General features: G+C 46.1%; 1 protein-coding gene across 1 annotated transcript in view; it reads left to right on the top strand.

Moving 5' to 3' along the window:
- The window catches only part of CC2D2A (coiled-coil and C2 domain containing 2A), a 486,222-nt gene that overhangs the window by 9,521 nt on the left and 455,304 nt on the right, over positions 1 to 21,397 (top strand). The window contains exons 3-4 of the mRNA XM_078772721.1: positions 16,151 to 16,290; positions 16,574 to 16,702. Coding sequence (XP_078628847.1) covers positions 16,151 to 16,290; positions 16,574 to 16,702 — 269 coding nt within the window. The remainder of the gene's footprint in view (positions 1 to 16,150; positions 16,291 to 16,573; positions 16,703 to 21,397) is intronic.

Below are 21,397 nucleotides of genomic sequence, written 5' to 3'. Positions count from 1 at the left end.
GAGCATGTCCAAGGCCACCCGATTCTGCATCACCATTGTGCGCATGTGAAGTACCGTGTCCAATAGTATGTCATGAGCCATAGCGGTGTCGTTTGCCACCTTTTCTAGGGCCAAAGCCAATTTATCTATCCGGAAGCTATTCATGGCTGTGCCCGCACCTGGGAAGAAGAAACCTAACACCTTTTCCCATAGACTCCCGTGTAGTTTAGTGGTTCCATCTTCGTTCATGACTGACCTCTTATGTCGCCTGTCCAGGGACTTTGGATCTAGCTTGTCCAGTATCTCGACGTCAGGAAGGACTGAACCAAGATAACATGTGCCCCCCCAATTATTTGGTAAATAGGGGTAAGCCTTGTCGCCGCGTATAAACATTGTTCCATGGGGTGGGACCAGGTGGGTGGATAAGCACTGGAGTCCCTTTGTCACCCCATTAATCCTACTAACCCCCCTAGAGAATGTTATAGCCGTTATGTTGTGGTTGTGTTTATCTTGCAGTACTATTCGTAGTGTAATCCCAGTGCTCCCCTTTCCCAGCTTCCCGGGGAGAGTGTAGGCGCATTCTGATTCTCCCATAAGCAAGTGGCCGGAACCCTGGAGGCAGACCATCCCTTTCTGCGGTTTGACCCAGACGGGGGCAGGCCTCTCGGCCACATGCGCAATCATTGAAGGGTGATAATTAAATTGTCGGTTGCAACTCTTGCCGTTGCCAACCCCTTCTCTTTCCAGCGTGGTGACTAAACATGGGGAATCGATAGGTTGTGAGCAAAGATCATTGAGGGACAGAGGTAGCACTATCATGTGTATTCCTGTTGTGCCTGCTTGGGGGAAGTGCATGCACGACCAGCAGTGTGTCCTATTTTGGACTGTCGCCACCTCTCTTGCCACCTTCCAATATGTGTTTTCACCCTTCTTTGGGGCCTTGTCCTGGGGGTGCGGCGTGAGTATGTATTTGATGCATGGTGGTTGGGGAGTTAATAATTGTATGGTCGTAACTTCACATATCAATATCAGGGTGGTATTTCTTTCTAGTAAAGCGTGCGTGGTTAAAGTGTTCGGACCTTTTCCCCATTCGAATCCTGCTCTGGCGGAACTTGCTGTTGGTCCAAACTTTCCTCCCCATTTTACTTGCCTCTGACGAGAGAGGGCAACTTGTGTTGACTTCGTTCCGTTTGGATTTGTCCTTTCGGCCCTCCACATTATATATATCCACGGGGGGTCCTTTGGTGGTATTAGACAACATGGTACGTTTATCTTCTGTCCCCAAGTAACGCTTTGATAATGGACATGAGACTTAGAGGTTAGGTTTTCATATAATCTTTCAACATATGCCACCATGTCCGCCCACTTGAGGGGTGGGGTGGTGGGCGCTGTGCTGGCGAGGTGGTATAATCCTAGCAGTGCAAGTGTAATTAGTCCTATATGTCTGTGCAGCTCCTGCCCCATCCTGTGTGACGGTGGGTGTGGGTAGGGCCAACTTACAATGCGTGGCGTGGATCCAGGAGGTCTTGCCCTCGCAAAAGACAGCGGTTGGTGTAATCGGCAATACCTGGAATGGTCCCGTCCACCTTTTCCAGGGCGTTATTGCGGGTGAAGTGCTCCACGAACACCTGGTCTTTCCTCTGGTGGAACAGCTGGTCCACAAACGCCCTGGGAACACCTGGAACACCTGGTCACCAATTTTCTAATCCACTTTTTCCAAGTGGATCCAAGTTTATCCAATATTCGATTTTAAATTCGATCCAATTTTCTCTAATCCTTCTCTCAGCATCCCATTTGCCTGTTTCCTACACCAATAAACCAATAAAAAACGAAAATTATTTCAGCTAGAGTTTCAACTAGAATTACCACAAACAAACCACCATTAACCTCCCCCTATTATTTATTTATTTTCACGAATAAACAAATAATAAAAATAACCTGGTCTATTTATTGGAAATAAAATAGTTCTCATATCTACTGTCTGGTCAATTTTCCCCACCCACTGTGATTCGCTTAAAATAGATTCTCACTGTTGTTATGTCTGAAATTCGTCTCATGAAAACCCATTCAAGAGTCCGGTGTAACAGACAGACAAACACATAGACACGCCGAAGACCCCAGGGTACCCATCAAACTAGCTTGTCCCCAGATCCACAAAACAAAACTTGTAAATTACTCAATTTTTTATTTTCAATTGTCATCCCAATTGTCATTCCCTGTGCAAATTAGAGCACTCCGGACTCTGTCAACAACTGAACTTCCAAGACAACAACGATAACACACCCCACCTGTCATTCACAGTAGACAACTGCATCTGCTTCCTTTCATTCATCCAAAGCAAAATTGATGACATCTACAACAGCTCAATCACCACAACCCGCTCTATCCTGACAAACTGCATCACTGAAATAAAATCCTGGCTTCAGATCAACAACAACCAACAACGACCTCAACCACCCATAACTCTGCCCTCAACATTGATGGTTTCCCAGTATCCACCTTCCCTCACATCCGGAATCTTGGCATCATCATTGACCAAACCCTCTCCTTTGACAAATACACTAAACAGATCATAAAGACAGCCTACTTTCACCTTAAAAACATCGCCCGTCTCCATCCATCCCTCTCCTCCACGGCTGCAGAAACCCTCATCCACGCTTTCATCACCTCCTTCCCACACACTGCATCATTTAAGCTGACTACTCCCTTCTGAGACTTGCGCTTCCCAGTCGCCTCTTATACTATTGCGCTCCCCCATCATTATAATCCACCAATCTGTTACGTCCCCTACTACAGGTAATTCTTCCTCAGCGAGCTTACACTGCCATATTTACCTCCATGGAACAGTTGGTGGTCCTCCCAAAGGTGCATTCTGATGTTTAATACAATGACACCTGAGCACTCAATTAGCCCTCCATCGTACCACAGACGTACAATCAGACAGACAGACAGACAAATAACAGAGGCGTGTCACCAGCCTCAGCACAGGACATCACCTCTCCAGACAGGCACAATATAATCCACAGTATCGAAATGCCAACTTCTATCTGGAGCCTCACAAGGCCAAAAGTCGGGCATGTTCGCTGCATTTCACGCAATCGTAACCTCCAACCACACGAGGTGTTCCACCCTGCTCCGCTCCAAGCTCCACCAAGCTCCATGCTCCATGCATGCATGCTCCACCCTGCAACCCGATCTCTACTCGGTGCGCCCCCCATAATCGGCAAGTTATGATAACCCACAATACACCTGGGCACATACCCTCTTGATACCACGACTTGATCCATGCTTCTTGCATCTTGCATCCATCCTCCTATAACCTCCAATAAGCCCCTTATGTCCTCCATTTAACATGACTATCCCCAGAGCCCGATCAAACTCGTCGCTGTACTCACTCAGCACGATTAAATTAAGTTCAAAGCATACTGTACCTGGCGCTTCCGGTCGGCACCGGAAATCTGTTTATTTCCTGAGTCCCCCGAATCACCTATTAAGACGTCAACGACAACTACAACAACAAAAAACAGAACTCAATATTCTCTGTTCACTAATTACATACATAATTTCAGTTTTAACCAACAATATATGTCCTTTCTTTCCCGATTTAAGTTCTATATCCTGCCGTTAAAGCAACACCCAGTAGACTGACTCAGCCTGTCGTCCTTCCAAGGTTAGCGAATTACCTCTGACCTCATTCCCTTGCATATCTCGAACAAAGGTCAAATAAACTTCAAAAGGTCAAACTTCAAACGAAGAAACGTGGTACAAACGTCGAATTGGGGTAACCAGCGCTTTCATCCCACAAATAATACAAGTCCGGCGACATCCCGCCCCTGCAAGAACTCTACATCCGGACAGATAAATGACCATTATTGAGGCTCCACATCGCAAAATGCCAACACCCTATGAATCAAACAACCGTCAACAATCCGCCCAGGAACTTCCGTGGGAGGCGTGCTCTACCATGCAGCACCCTCACTACCTGGTGCACACCTTTCACACATCCCTCCAACTGATATCAACACCAATTATTGTTAAACCCCATAGCCGTCTACCATTCGATGTTCCTTATTCACACATCCAGGTCTCCATGCCCTTTGCCATTGCACTTTCTCTTGCACCTGGAACAATATCCTGGAACAATCCTGCACCTGGAACACCTGGAACAATATCTTGCACCAAATACACTCATTCCCCTCTCAGGCTTCGTTACACACCTGACCACAGCACACCTTTGCACACGCTCGTCGTTCGCACACTTCATCAACACACCTCCTCGCGCCCACTCCCCCTGCACTCTCCTGCGCGCCCACACAACTGCAGCCCCCAGTGCCCACCCAGAGTGCCCAATCCGCGACCCACAATCTTCTCAGGGCACACACCTCCTCCTTGAAATCCATGCCTCAGAAATATAACTCCACAGACAGACACAGCAATGAAACCACAACCTCCGCTCTCTCTCCAGATCAAGGGTGTGTATTTCGCATCTCTGACCGCATTTCACACCATGACATAATTTCACACCAGCAAAACTGTAATCTTTCTCGTTACACGTCCCATTGACTCCCAAGGTCGCATCGGCCTCAGGGATATACTCATACAATCCACAAGTCATCAATACACAATATAATCGTTAATCGCATAATTCCTGCAGGCAATTCAAGGAACCCTTTGTCAACCATTCACGGACCTCCCACCGTGCGGGGCACATCATTTTTGAGTAGGCAGGTTATCACCTGCACTCTGAGCAAACTCCGTATTCTAAATTCAACTTCTGAATTCAGTTGAATTGACTGAATTCTTCAATCTGCCATTGAATGAACTCTTAAATTCAAGTCAAACATACGATTCAATTCAAATTCTGGATTTAATTCAACAAATTCCAAATTGCTGCCCGACTGCCGCTCGAAAGGCAAAGGCAGCCCATCTTGTAACCATCTCCAAGAAACCACTTCATATCAACGTTCCTCCGAGTGCTCTCCTGACCCGATTTATATCAAATCGCTCCCAAACACTCCCAAACAAATGAAAATCCGGACTCAGTTAAGGACCTCACCTGGTCCATTCGGATAGACGCTAAAATCGACATTCCCGGCCTGGATTTCCGCACGTCAAGCAGACCACTTACAAAGCTTCACACCGAAACCCTCTGCTTTGCATATGTCATACAGACAAATAAATTGGCCAGATACACACGTTAAGGACACACATCCGCATTCAATAACACACACACAATGACAATGAACACAAATACACACGTTAATGACAAAAATTCGATTTTAAGTCCAATATGAGATACAAGTATTAATATCCCTATATACATTCATTCCTCATTCGTATACCAGTGAGTCTCTCAGACGTCGCGCGAACACCAGATCGACTCAAATCATGCCCCTCCTCCAGCCACTCCCATGTACAATCTTTGTTCATTCATATTACGTCTCTCATTCAAGGAAAAAGGATTTTTGGGACGGGTTGGGCGGGGTGGGTTGAGGTGAAAGGGATGAGGCAGGGGGGGGGGTGTTGGGGTGTTGCCTAGAGCCCCGGGACTGAGCTCAGGTCTTGGGGGGGGGGGGTGGAGGGTCTTGTTCCGGATCCTGGACCAGAGGCATCAACCGCTTATTTGCTTGCTTAACTACCTCCCTGATTGTTTGGTCCTGAACTTTGTCTGCTTGCTTCTTTTGGCTCTGAAGCTTCAAATTCCTACAATGCAGCTCCTGCTTCAATTTTCAATATTTCAAAACCCACTTCCGTTCTTTCTACCTGGATTTCTGCTGCTTATTTCCTCTGTCCCTAAAGTTTTAGCTCCTTTCCTGCCCTCCTGTCTAGAACTTTGTCTAGAGCTTCCTGGCTTGACCTAGTAGTCGTCACTACCCTCTTGTCCAGCTTATCTGGTACCTGCGCGTTTCCCTATTCCTGGCCATGTTCCTTTGGCCCTCTACGTTAGCCACAGCCCTTCTTTCCCTGACATGCAATGGCATACCCCATCTTGTCTCTGGGCTGATCCTTCCTGGAAAGTTCTCGGTCACCGGTGCAGCCTATGGCTGTCCGACCTCACTTGTCCCCCTCTCCTTGCTAACTGTAACGTTATCCTTAGCGTTACCCTCTGATACATCTACTCTTAACATTATCCTGGTGGATTAACAAAAGTTTGTCATTCTGAGGCTTAAAAATAGCCTTCACTTACAATTTTCGTTCGGAGTGCAGGCAGAAGAGCTGAGTGGGGAGCAGACGGAACCCGCCCGAGGAAGAGAGGTTCAAATTTGGAGAAATAACCCTTTGATACAAACAATGCTCACCTTAAAGCAAATCAGTGTGCCGGCCGGCCACAAGGCGACCTCTCCTCATCGTGCAGGGCCTGCTCCCCTCCTCCTTTCGCTGCTGCATCCGAGTCACGGCACCATTCAATGTCGGGAGTCCCTTTGTGATCGTAATAGACTTCCACCACCAATTTGAGAATGACAAACGTTTATTAAACACCAAGTACACAGCTGGGAGGGATCGGAGACGTCTACAGCATGAATGTACAGCATGCCAAGTCAACCTTCCTAAGGAAACACTGATTCGCAGTTCATTTATATAGAGACACGCTTATCAGGGAATCTCCGCTGAAGTTTGGGAAGACAAAGGAAACTTGAGTAATTGTGCCCCCACCAACGTCCTTCCTTTCGCCTCGGAGGAGTGAAGCACGCACCGTTAGGATCCGGACCAGATGTGTTTTCAAGGCTCCGAGGTGACAAGAGATATAATTCACTGAAGGGGGTTTGCATTCCTGGTCTTGATAAGGTCATAAAGTGTACGAGGCCGTTTGATGAGTTCCAGGCATTGGATGTATCTTTCAGCTCACATTCGAATTTAAACTTAATCCAGAGCAGGGAAGTCAAGTATATTTATCATAACTCAAGCATTATTTGATTATACGAAATATAGTTAATGTTTTAACAGTCTATCAGAAAAGGTCTATGTCTACAAACTCAAGCATCCCACGTATATGGTTCACATTTCACACAGTGTTCACATTTCTGCCCACGGCTCGCAACGCAGTTTCCAAACCGAAGGAGAGTTTTACAACAAGGCTATCTGGCCTGGAGAGAACGCATGTATACAACAAAGCCATCTGTCCTGCAAGAGGAAGCATGTAGTTCTCATTTTAAACTATGGCCAAGCAAAAACCCTTTTTTTATTAACTATGAATAACAGTTCATCCAATCATTTATAGCAGCGTTTGTACAGTAACAAACCTATAACCGACATATATATATATATATATATATATATATATATATATATATAATATATATATATATATATATATATATATATATACATACATACATATATATATTGTAGTGAAATCGTATTCGTACTGAACCCGGGGCGATGCTCGCTGCTCGTTGACACCGCTAGGGGCGTGACTATAAGACCCGCTGCTGCGGACGGTGCTCCGAGACTTCTCCTGTGACACGTTACATCTGGTAGACTCGCTAACGGTACGCCAGCATAGAATATTCAGCTTGCTTGCATTGAATGTTATGAATGGTCCCATGTGATGCCACATCGTATACTTATTGCATTTCCTGCATTACAGGATGATGTCATGATCTAAATGGAATTAAACCACAAGTTGGACTAAAGTTGTGTGGACCTGATTGGTTTTCCACAACACTTAATTCCATTTATATCTACCGACATGGCTGGCAACAAGACACTGGCGGTTGCCGTATTCTGCGCCGACCCGCAAGTCCCGGATGGTGGCTTGCAACTGAAGCACTGGCTCAGAACATTGGAGAATCATTTCGAGGAGCCTGAGACCGCGCCGACGGCTGCCGCGAAGCTAGCAACGCTTCATTCAAAAATCGACTACAAGGTGTACAATTCCATCGCTCAATTCGTGACGTATGACCTCTCGATCGCGGAGCTCAAACGGCTGTACATAAAGGAAAAAAGCCCGGTGTATGCACGATATTTGCTGCTAACGCGACGTCAGCAACCCAACGAGGTGATGGACCACTACGCCCAGGAGCTCCGGCAGCTCTTGCTGGACAGCATCAAGGAGCCACGGACTCCCACGCAGTCTCAGGATGATCTTCTTTTAGATGCCTTTATTGCAGGGGTCTCCTCCCAGGAACTAACGCTCAAGCTCCTAGAGAAGACCGACCTGACCTTCGCTACGGCACTCGAGCAAGGGAAAGTATACACCGAAGCGCGGATGCAATCGAACACCTATGATCACACGCGCCTCTTGGCGGGCACTACACTACACGCCCGGCCGGAGAGTGCTACCGCCGAGGACGCGGACCTGCTCGCGGAACTCCGGGATGCTCCGGAGGAAGACCCAGTCCTGACGGCTGCCGCTACGGCCAGACCCAAGGCCTTACGCGGGGCCGCATGCTTTTTCTGTGGGGGGCCACATCATGCCCGGCCCGTGTGTCCGGCACGAGACGCTATATGCCATTTGTGCTCGCAAAAGGGACATTACGCGAAAGTGTGCAGGAAAACGGCACGCGGCTCGCGGCTCATTGAATCGCGCGGTCGCGGTCGCGCGGTCGCGGCGACCTTGAATGGGCTCATTGCGGAGCCTGCGAGCCGAGCCCAAAACCCGGCGCCTTACCCGTCTTCAAAGGGGAGGGCCCCTCTCTGCGGGCCCCTGGGCGCTCAGACGTCCTTGGTGGGCGTCACCGGACAGCCACCACAGTCTCATCCTCAATCGGGCACGAAGTACGTGTCGTTGACCAAACTCCGGGCCACGCAAGGGGCTTTGAAGCCTCGCCAAGCCCCAGCGGAACGTTCTCCTCATGTCGTCCACGAGCTAACAGTGGCCCTCACCCTGGAAAAGGCGATTTCGAATACTACGGAGGCCTTTTCCTGCCAAAAGTGTCAAAAGGCATTTTCAAATACTACGGAGGCCTTTTCCCGTCAGAATTGTCAGATTTTGAATCGCGAAACACCGGAATGCTTGGGAAAGCCCTCTGATGGCATTAATGGATTCCCCATGGACAACGCATACTCCGGCCACGACCGCAAAACTGCTGCTGGCATAGGATCCACCCGCGAGGCTTGTCCGACCCATTCGGGGGGTTCAGTCCCACTCCCAGCAGCCTCGTCTGGCCTGGCTCAAGCCCTTATTCCCCTCATGGTCGAAGGCCATTGTGTTCGGGCCTTGGTGGATACAGGGTCTACGGATAGTTTTATTGACCAGCGACTTGTGCTCAGGCATGGATGGCGGATCTGGAGATCTACGAGACGGATCTTCATGGCTTCCCAGGGGCTTCGACTCAGCACGAAGGGGGAATGCCGATTGAAACTCGTGCTAAAGGGACGGGTTTTTCCTGATGTACACCTTATGGTTTTACCCGCTTTATGTGCTAATATTCTGTTAGGACACGATTTTCTTAAGCTGCATGGACGTCTGGTAATGGAGTTTGGTGGGCCTGACACGCTTGTTGTGGGGGTGGACGACGCGCTTGCGGTGTGCACCCTAGTGAAAATGGACATCCAGCCGCTTTCGCTGTTCCCCAATCTAACCTCCGACTGTACCCCTGTCGCGGTGAAATCACGGCGCTACTCTCGCGCAGACATGCAATTCATTGCGGATGAAACGGCTCAGCTCTTGAAAGACGGCATCATAGAACCTAGCAGGTCGCCGTGGCGCGCCCAGGTCTTGGTGGTGCGCAGCGAGGCCCACCGCAGATGCATGGTAATCGACTATTCCCAAACGATTAACCGCTTTACACAGCTGGATGCCTACCCCCTTCCGGGGATGGACGCGCTGGTGCAACAGGTGTCCCAGTATTCGGTCTATAGCACTCTCGATCTCCGTAGTGCGTACCACCAGATCCCTATCTCTAGGGCGGATCGTATCTATACCGCTTTTGAGTCGGGGCAGCGGTTGTACCAATTTACGCGATTGCCTTTTGGGGTAACGAACGGGGTCGCTTGTTTCCAGAGGGCCATGGATGACCTCATTGCGCGGGAGCACTTAACCGATGTTTTCGTCTACCTCGATAATCTTACGGTTTGTGGATATGACCAAGGGCACCATGATGCTAATCTGAAGCGCTTCCTTGAGGTCGCGCAGAAGTATCACTTAACTATGAACGAGGATAAGTGCCAATACTCCCTACGCACGATAGATCTTCTGGGGTACACCGTGACCCATGGCTCTGTCGCTCCGGATAAGGAGCGTCTGCGACCTTTGCTCGACATGGCCCCTCCCTGTGATCGGGCGTCCCTGAAGCGCGCCCTCGGGCTATTCGCCCATTACTCCAAATGGGTGCAAAATTTATCCGCGAAACTTCGCCCCCTCGTGGCCTGCGACACCTTCCCACTGAGTCCGGCTGCATTGGCGGCCTTTGAAGGCCTTAAGGCCGACATCGCCCGAGCCGCCATGGCGACAATCGACGAGAGCGGATCTTTCGTCCTCGAAAGTGACGCCTCGGATCAGGCCATCGCGGCGACCCTCTCCCAAGGGGGGCGTCCCGTGGCTTTCTTTTCACGGACTCTTACCACCGCTGAGTGGAGACACTCGTCCGTCGAAAAGGAAGCGTATGCGATCGTCGAGTCTATTCAGCGATGGCGCCCGTACTTACTCGGGCGGTGCTTCCAAATCATCACGGACCAGCAAAGCGTTGCGTACGGTGTGTACGGTGTCATGTACGACACCTTACACGCCCAGCGCATTAAGAATGAGAAAATCACTCGCTGGCGTATCGAACTCGCCGACTTCTGTTACACCATCAAATATCGCCCGGGGAAGGATAACCGGGCCGCCGATGCCTTATCACGACCGGCTACATGCGCGGGTATCACCTCTTTGGAGGGCCTACGTGTGCTGCATGCCACTGCGGGCCATCCCAGCGTAACGCGTTTCGCTCATTTTGTGCGGCGTGGCAATCTCCCATACTCGATTGACGATATCCACCGTATCTGTCGCGACTGCGCTATCTGCGCGGAAATCAAACCGCGTTTCTATAACCCTCCCATGGGGACTCTGGTTAAGGCTACGCGACCGTGGGAACGCTTGGCGATGGATTTCAAGGGCCCATTGCCGGTGTCGAGCGGCTCTCGCTATCTGCTCACTATCGTCGATGAGTACTCGCGATTCCCCTTTGCTTATACGTGTGCGGACATGACTGCTGCCACGGTGATGCGATGCTTATAGAACTTGTTCTCAATGTTCGGGTACCCGGCCTATGTCCATACCGACCAGGGTGCGGTCTTCTTGTCTCAGGAGGTGCGCGGCTATCTGCTCCAAAATAACATTGCTTCTAGTTACACCACGCCGTACAGACCCCAGGCTAATGGGCAGATCAAACGCTTCAACGGGATTATCTGGAGGGCCGTCATGCTCAACCTCCGGACCCTCGGCCGGGGCCTCGATAAATGGGCTTGGTCGCTACCTGCGGCGTTGAACTCGATCAGGGCTCTCCTGTGTACGGCAACCAACCAAACTCCCCACGAGCGACTTTTCCACCACCCCAGGAGCACGGGGTGTATACGGTCTTTGCCCAGTTGGCTCGCTGGGCCCAGGCCAGCCTACCGTAAACGGGCGGTTCGCGCGAGCAAGTACGACCCCCTAGTGGACAAAGTGCCGATTCTCCAGGCTAATCCTGAGCATGCTCGTGTGATGACGGCTGATGGCTGTGAGACTACTGTCTCCGTCCGTCACCTTGCCCCTTGCGGGGTCGCCGACCTGAGTAGGGAATCGGACGGACCGACCGAACCCATCTATGAGACTATGGCCTCTCCTGACGCTCCCATCGCCGAAAGTCTACCGACTCTCCCCTCGCCGGGTCTACCTGGGCCCGACGACTTGGAGTTACCCCCTTCGTCACCCGACCCTGATGGCGCCTCCGACGCCGGGGACACAGGGATACGTGATGCCGTACCCGGGGAATTTCGGACGCGTGCTGGCAGAGAAATTCGCCGCCCGGCCCGATACGGTTGGGTCGACTGATGTTCCGCACCCTGTTCGTGCTGACGCTCGCTCGCTTCTAGCCGCACCGCCGTATAATTCTGACGGGGGGGAGAATGTAGTGAAATCGTATTCGTACTGAACCCGGGGTGATGCTCGCTGCTCGTTGACACCGCTAGGGCCGTGACTATAAGACCCGCTGCTGTGGACGGTGCTTCGAGACTTCTCCTGTGACACGTTACATCTGGTAGACTCGCTAATGGTACGCCAGCATAGAATATTCAGCTTGCTTGCATTGAATGTTATGAATGGTCCCATGTGATGCCACATCGTATACTTATTGCATTTCCTGCATTACAGGATGATGTCATGATCTAAATGGAATTAAACCACAAGTTGGACTAAAGTTGTGTGGACCTGATTGGTTTTCCACAACATATATATATATATATATATATAAATAAATAAATATATATATATATATATATATATATATATATATATACACACACAAACACACACACACACACATACACACAAAAGCAAAGAAAAAAAACCTTTAAAAAACATCGAGGCTTCACAGTCGCTCGACCAGGGAATTTAGAGCTCAGCATCAGTTAGCGTCGCGATTTGATTTATAAATATTTTGTCATGATATTAGCGAATTGAATATGCTTTTACTGTTTTATCATTCCGGTATGGATGCCATGCATCCCTCTGTTTTTATGTTTTAAATAGCTGTTTCTGTTGTTTTTGGGGGAGGGGAGGTGGGATATGATGGCAAACGGTTCAATCATTTTGATCCCCTCAATCCCTGCCTTGTTTTGGTTAAGTCCACAATTTTTTTTCGGTTTAAAAATAATAAAAAGCTTAATGTTTGATATATTTTGTCATTTTGGTATGAATTTAGGAAGATAAAATGGAGGAAAATGTTTGGAGAACGCTTGGATTTGGAAGAGGGTCAGAGAGCGGTATTGAGGATTGCAAAGCAGATAGCGAAAGAGAGGTGTGATGTGATGGGGGTGAGTTGCTTGAAGGATTAAGTGGGACAAATCGTTGTGGACCCAGATGGAATTAAAGGAAGATGGAAGAGATTTATGGAAATGCTGTTGAATGCAGAGAATGAATGGGATGGCAACATAGAGAGTAACCCAGTTTTAGGACCGGCAGAGAAGATAACCGAGAAGGAAGTTGAGGAAGCGATAAAAGCAATGAAGAGTAGAAAAGCGGGAGGGCCAAGGGGAGTTGTGGGAGATATGTTGAAGGCAGCGGGAAATTGGGGTGTGAAGAGAATGACAGAGATCTGTAATTTGGTGGTGAAAGGAGGCCGCATTCCAGTGGATTGGGAACTGAGTACCCTCGTCCCTCGATACAAGGGGAAAGGTGACCCTCTGGACTGTGGCTCGTATCGAGCGATAAAATTATTGGAGCATGGAATGAAGGTATTGGAAAGGGTGTTGGAGAGGAGGACAAGGAACAAAGTGAAGATTGACGAAATGCAGTTTGGATTTATGCCAGGAAGAGGAACGACAGACGCACTCTTTATTGTGAGGCAGTTGCAGGAGAAGTACATGAAGAAGAGGAAGAAGTTTCTTGCGTTTGTTGATCTGGAGAAAGCATTCAATAGGGTTCCACGTGAAGTAGTGACATGGGCATTGAGAAAGTTAGGAGTGGAGAAATGGTTGATCAGAGTAGTGATGGTAATGTACAAAAGAGCGCGCACAGCTGTAAGGACGAAGGACGGGAACAGTGGTGAGTTTGAGGTGAAGGTGGGAGTGCATCAGGGGTCGGTACTAAGTCCACCACTATTTGTAGCTGTGATGGAGGTGCTGGCTCGGAACGTGAAGGAGGGTTTACCGTGGGAGTTGTTGTATGCGGATGATCTGGTGTTGATTGCAGAAAGTATGTATGGACTGAAGGAGAAGATGAACAATTGGAAGGAATGTATGGAGACAAAAGGTCTGAAGGTGAATATCGGAAAAACGAAGGTGATGGCAAGTGGTAAAGCATGTGGTGAGGTGGAAAGAACTGGGAAGTGGTCGTGTGCTGTGTGCAGGAAGGGTGTTGGAGTGAATTCCATTAAATGTACAATGTGCGCTGAGTGGGTTCATCAAAAATGTAGTGGTCTGAGAGGGTCATTAACCAGTGTGGCAGCTACATTCAAATGTAAGGTGTGCACAGAGGGAGCTGCAGATGGAGGAAATGTTGAGTTGGATCTTGGAGACGGCGTGAAGCTGGAAGGTGTGAAAACATATTGTTACCTAGGAGACATGCTGAATGGAGAAGGTGGATCAGACTCGGCAATGGTTGCTTGAGTGAGCTGTGCATGGAAGAAGTTTCGGGAACTGAGTGGCGTGCTGACGAGGAGGGGACTGTCATTGAAGCTGAAGGGAAAGGTGTATGCTGCATGTGTGAGAAGTGTTATGATTTTTGGGAGCGAGACATGGGTAATGAACGTAGAGCAGCAACGAAGGCTGGAAAGGGTGAAAATGCGAATGGTTCGGTGGATGTGCGGAGTATCGTTGAGAGAGAGGAAGACAAATGATGAATTGCAAAAGATGATGGGAATAGAGCCTGTGATGGATGCTGTGAAGAGAAACAGGTTGAGCTGGTTTGGTCATGTGTTGAGGAAGGATGAAAGTGACTGGTTGAGAAGAGTGATGGAAATTAATGTACAAGGAAGTAGAGGACGGGGAAGACCGAGAAAGAGTTGGCTAGATATGATCGAAGAAGAAATGCGGGCAAGGGGGTTAACATGGGGATATGCAGAAAATAGGGGAAATGGAGAAGATTGTCATGGGGACCGCAGGAGCAACCCCCGCTCCTGCAGGGAAAATGGCCTTAAAATGCCTGTTGTTGTTGTTGTTTGGTATGAATATAATCCATATACATTATTAAATGTGGCTAGTGGTACATTTTACCCATCCCCCCCCCCCCCCCCCCCCATCCTCCTTCATCCCTAAGCCTGGCTTTTTGTTCAGTCCACTATTTGCATTTCCCCGTCTTGTGCAGAAATGTCTGATTGATCAAACAATACCAGAAGTGGTCGAAGTTGGTGGTAAGAGTTATTCTTCTTCTTCATATTCATGGAAAAAATTGAAACATGTCTCATTGTCAAGTACCCACCCATGGGGAATAAGATATATTCAGGATGATGTCATCGATGCCTTTATTATAACATCAAAATTAGACAAGTAGAACTCTTGATTTAGTTTGAAATTTCTTGAGAATGATCTAAATAAAATTTTTGTGGGAGAATTAAATTGATGATGTCATCAGTCACGTGGTTCGGCAGCCATATTTGATTTAAAATTAAAACCTGCAAAAATCTTCTTTTCCAGAACGGCTTACTAGATTGATGCGAAATTCCACGCACTTGATCTACTAGCTTTGGGGAATCAAGTTTGAAAATTATTTAGTCATAGGTCACATGTTCTGGCAGCCATATTGCATTTTATGCATAATCTGCATCAATGAAATTATTCTTCTTCTCTAAAAACACCAATTATCGACATTTTAACATTTTCACAATAACTTGACTAAGGTTTGTCCTTTCTGAACTAAATTACCCTCTCTAGATAGCCCAGAGTAAGATGCATTTATGCTTAATTTACATCATTCCCCTCTGGGTTAAAGGTCAGGGGCAAATGGTGCCCTGAAAAAAAAAACTTCTGCTTTTTATCACCACTAAATATTGGCAATGCGGATCTCAAAGACTGCTTGGCTTTCCAAGACGCTCCTGCATCATAATAGTGTACCTGCACTGAGGTTGTACATGTCGTATTTGTTTTGTGTTCTTGTCTTTCTTTTTTTTGGGATTGTAACCTAATTAACAAAAAACACCTTTTGATTATTACATGAAAATTTGCCTCTGATTTTCATGATGTTGAGTTTGATGGTTAGATTGTAAATGCGGGACACATTTTCTTAATTTACACTCTACTTGTAAATGTCGAAGGTCATGTGACCCAAAAAAGTGCCATCATGGGCCAAGGGTAAGCCGTGGGCGATCGCCGAAGGTAAGTCTGGGGAGGCTTTGTGATCGCAGATATCTAGCGAGTTATGAAGTTATGCTCTCAGATATGAAATATCAGCAAAGTTGATTATTTTCGGGTGTAGTATTAGTAACATTATAATATGCATAAAATGTTACTTTAATGCATCAGAAAAGCCATTACTATTCAATTAATTTATGTAATTGTTCTTAAATGGAACAGTTTAAAGAAAGATGAGAGTTGTTTTTTGTGCCCAAAACAGTGTCGACGACAGCAAAGATCCCTTCCTATGTGCAGCCACGTTGTTTGGAGGATGAGGGATTGTTTGTTGGGGAACGACCATGGGTTTCTAACAACAACATGAACATTATGGAGAACCGGCTGATGGCAGATCCTCTGCAGGCACGTTCACTCAGGAGCATTTTTCCATCTACTTGGGAGCATCTACCTTATGTTATGCTAAAGAGCTGTAAATGATTGTACTTCATAAAATAGATTATTTCATCAATGCCAATCTTTATCATTTTGATATGGTTCATATCATGATGCATCATTTTGGATGACTGCGGCTTTGCGGACAAGATCGAAGCATGAACGATTTCCTTACAAAACACCATTCTGTGCTTATTATGCATATTCATAGTTTTGTTCTCTTTTGCCATGCATGTTGTTTTTATGTACACAGGGAGTTCGCTGGTTTGGAGGAGATGGACGCATTTTGTCTCTAGCCAACCCTATCAAGCCGAATCCCACTCGTTTATTCACATTTCCATGTCAACACCCAGATCCTGATGATGCTTTGGTTTACCGAAAGGTTTGGCCAAATCATGCACCAAATGACTCCTCATAGTTTTATATCTCTATCTCTATTAATATTGTGGGTGTGTCTTTCTGAGCGTTCATCTGTCTCCCATTTACGGCGGCTGTTTCCATGATGTGTTTGAAAAGATGTGCACACAGGCAAAGCTCAACATTCACCTTTGAAGTGATGGGAGAGCAGGCATGAATAAGTTGATGCCAAATTTTATTTTTTCAAACAGGATGTTAACTTAAACTTGTACCACCACTGGGGATGGGTACTTTTGCTTGTTTCACATAAAACAGCGATGAACATGTCCGCACTACATTGAAAAACACATTATATGGAAAATAAATGGAGAAAAGCAAATGTGAATCTGATTTTAGAAATTTGGCTGATGTTGACCTTTTTGCCTTCAGACCACAAAAATAATTGGTGGTTGAATTCAGTGACGTGACATGCAAATCCTCTTCAAATTTCAAGTAAATGTGATGACCCCTGACAATTTTCGAAATTTGGCCTATGTTTACCTTTTGACCTCAAAATCAATAGGCTTCTTCCTTTTGACCAACTCTACCATTTGGTGAGGTTTTGTAAAGATTGTTTTAAAATTGTGACGTGGAGGTGATTGACATACAAAGAGACAACCAAACAGTCAGAATAACGAACAAGACCAACCAACAGATGTGAAGCATCTTTGCTTTTCACAGTAACAAGAAAACAAGAATGAAACAAACGGAGTGAAAACTGAGTACTCCCTTTTGGCACGCGCCAACGCAGGGCCCCCTTCAGCACCAGGCGATGACGTAATGCAGTTCCTGGAGATGGAATAGGGAGGGAGTGGTGTACAATAAAGGCAGGAAAGGATTAATGCAAGAGGTGATTGATGTGGGATTAACAAGGCTGGCTTTACACTTTCCTTTTGGCATTGTGTTTGGGGTTAGTGGTTTGAGTTTGTTGGGTTGTTACTTAGTGTGTTGTGTTGTTACTTAATTGGTGTGTTCGAATGTTTCTTGATTCGTGTTTTGGGTTGTTAGTTAATTATTGTGTTGTGTTGTTACTTAATTGGTGTGTTGGGATATGTAGTGGTTTGAGAGGGTCATTAACCAGTGTGGCAGATACATTCAAGTGCAAGGTGTGCACAGAGGGAGCTGCAAATGGAGGAAATGTTGAGTTGATACTTGGAGACGGCGTGAAGCTGGAAGGTGTGAAAAACATTTTGTTACCTAGGAGACATGCTGAATGGAGAAGGTGGATCAGACTCGGCAACGGTTGCTAGAGTGAGATGTGCATGGAAGAGGTTTCGGGAACTGAGTGGCGTGCTGACGAGGAGGGGAGTGTCGTTGAAGCTGAAGGGAAAGGTGTATGCTGCATGTGTGAGAAGTGTTATGATTTATCGGAGCGAGACATGGGTAATGAACGTAGAGCAGCAACGAAGGCTGGAAAGGGTGGAAATGCGAATGGTTCGGTGGATGTGTGGAGTATCGTTGAGAGAGAGGAAGACAAATGATGAATTGCGAAAGATGATGGGAATAGAGCCTGTGATGGATGCTGTGAAGAGGAACAGGTTGAGATGGTTTGGTCATGTGTTGAGGAAGGATGAAAGTGACTGGTTGAGAAGAGTGATGGAAATGAATGTAGAAGGAAGTAGAGGACGGGGAAGACCGAGTAAGAGTTGGCTAAAGAGGTCGAATAAGAAATGCGGGCAAGGGGGTTAACAAGGGGAGATGCAGAAAATAGGGCAAAATGGAGAAGATTGTCATGGGGACCGCAAGGCTAACCCCCACTCTGGCAGGGGAAATTGCCTTAAAATGCCTGTTGTTGTTTGTTGTATTGTGTTTCGGGTTAGTAAAATAAAATATCAAATAAAGAGCTTTTGAAGAAAATCGAAGTGTGTATGGTACAGATTCGGAAAAGACACTGAATTGCAGACTGAGCACGCCACTAGACACTCTCTCTCTCTCTCTCTCTCACTGCAAGGTTGGACCGGAAGTGAGCGTCGATTTTAGAGCATGGCCATTACACCATAATAGAGTAGTATAGGCTTGTACCAAACTGTCCTGGTCCAACCCTTACACAATCGCATTTTATCACTGTAAGAAAATGTACAAAAATGGTGAAACCATTAGAAAAGGTAAATAAAAAGTATTCCAAATCTTAAATTTGATCCCTCAAAAATGCAAAAGCCCAAACATGCCAAAAGCCCAGACATTTTTTCGATATTTGAAAAACCCAGCCGGCAGGAGATTTGAGTTCAGAAAAATAGGACATGGCTGGGTTAACCGCAAGTACAGTAACCACTGATATAACAGAAGAACATGAAGAGGGGATGACCTCAGAAATAATTAAGTCGCTAAATTAGCTCCATGCCATCAATCCATTGATGGGGGATTAGGATTAACTCCGTCAGACTGATGATGGATGTGGACCGAGGTCCACCTTTTGGGGACGTTGGTTGAGATGAACCTTTCTACAGCTGGCACTACTTCTACAAGTTGAATATGAACATATGATATGTGACAACACCACACACGAATCAAGAAACATCCCAACACACCAATTAAGTAACAACCCAACATACTAATTATCGAACAACCCAACACACTAATTAACCAACAACCTAATACAGTAATTAAGCAACAACCCAACACACAAATTAAGTAACAACTCAACACACTAACTAACAACTCAACACACTAATTAACTAACAACCCAACACACAAATCTAGAAACATCCCAACACACTAATTAACCAACAACCCAACACACTAATAAATGAATAACCTTACACATTAGTTAAGCAACCACCCAACACACTAATTAAGTAACAACCCAACACACGAATCAAGAAACAACCCAACACACGAATAAAGAAACATCCCAACACACGAATCAAGAAACAACCCAACACACGAATCAAGCAACATCCCAACACACGAATCAAGAAACAACCCAACACACGAATAAAGAAACAGCCCAACACACGAATCAAGAAACAACCCAACGCACGAATCAAGAAACAACCCAACACATGAATTAAGCAACAACCCAACACACAAATGAAGAAACATCCCAACACACAAATCAAGAAACATCCCAACACACGAATCAAGAAACATCTCAACACATGAAGTAACAACCCAACACAATAATTAACTCACAACCCATCGCATGAATCAAGAAACATCCCAACACACAAATCAAGAAACATCCCAACGCACGAAGTAACAAACCAACACACGAATCAAGAAACGTCCCAACCCACGAATCAAGAAACATCCCAACACACGAAGTAACATCCCACCACACGAATCAAGAAACATCCCAACACACGAAGTAACATCCCACAACACGAATCAAGAAACATCCCACCACACGAATCAAGAAACATCCCAACACACTAAGTAACAACCCAACACAATAATTAACTAACAACCCAACACACGAATCAAGAAACATCCCAACACACCAAGTTGCAACCCAACACACGAATTAAGAAACGTCCCAACACACGAATCAAGAAACATTCCAACACACTAAGTAACAACCCAACACACGAATCAAGAAACATATTAACACACGAATCAAGAAATATCCCAACAGACGAATCAAGAAACATCGCAACACATGAATCAAGAAACATCCCAACACACAAATCACGAAACATCCCAACACACTAAGTAACGACCCAACACAATAATTAACTAACAACCCAACAAACTAATCAAGAAACATCCCAACACATGAATCAAGAAACATCCCAACACACTAAGTAACAACCCAACACACTAATTCAGTAACAACCCAACACACTAAGTAACAACCCAACACACAAATCAAGAAACATCCCAACACACGAATCAAGAAACATCCCAACACACTAAGTAACAACCCAACACAATAATTAACTAACAACCCAACACACGAATCAAGAAACATCCCAACACACGAATCAAGAAACATCCCAACACACTAAGTAACAACCCAACACACTAATTCAGTAACAACCCAACACACTAAGTAACAACCCAACACACTAATCAAGAAAGATCCCAACACATGAATCAAGAAACAACCCAACACACGAATCAAGAAACATCCCAACACACGAATCAAGAAACATCCCAACACACGAATCAAGAAACAACCCAACACACGAATCAAGAAACAACCCAACACACTAATCAAGCAACAATCCAACACACGAATGAAGAAACATCCCAACTCAACAATTAAGCAACAACCCAACACACGAATCAAGAAACATCCCAACACACTAATTATCTAACAAACCAACACACTAATTCAGTAACAACCCAACACACTAATTAACGAACAACCTAACACAGTAATTAAGCAACAATCCAACACAAATTAAGTAACAACCCAACACACTAATTAACCAACAACCTAACACAGTAATTTAGCAACAACCCAACACACAAATTAAGTAACAACCCAACACACTAATTAACAGACAACCCAACACACTATTCTAGAAGCATCCCAACACACTAATTAACCAACAACCCAACACACTAATTAATTAACAACCCAACACACTAATTAATTAACAACCCAACACACTAATTAACCAACAACCCAACACACTAATTAAGTAACAACCCAACACACTAATTAACCAACAACCCAACACACTAATTAAGTAACAACCCAACACACTAATTAACAGACAACCCAACACACTAA

This window comes from Myxine glutinosa, chromosome 2 (assembly GCF_964187855.1).
Source record: "Myxine glutinosa chromosome 2, kmMyxGlut1.1, whole genome shotgun sequence".
Lineage (NCBI taxonomy): Eukaryota > Metazoa > Chordata > Myxini > Myxiniformes > Myxinidae > Myxine > Myxine glutinosa.
Note: the sequence above shows the minus strand (reverse complement) of the source record. Positions and strands in the feature narration are given on the sequence as shown.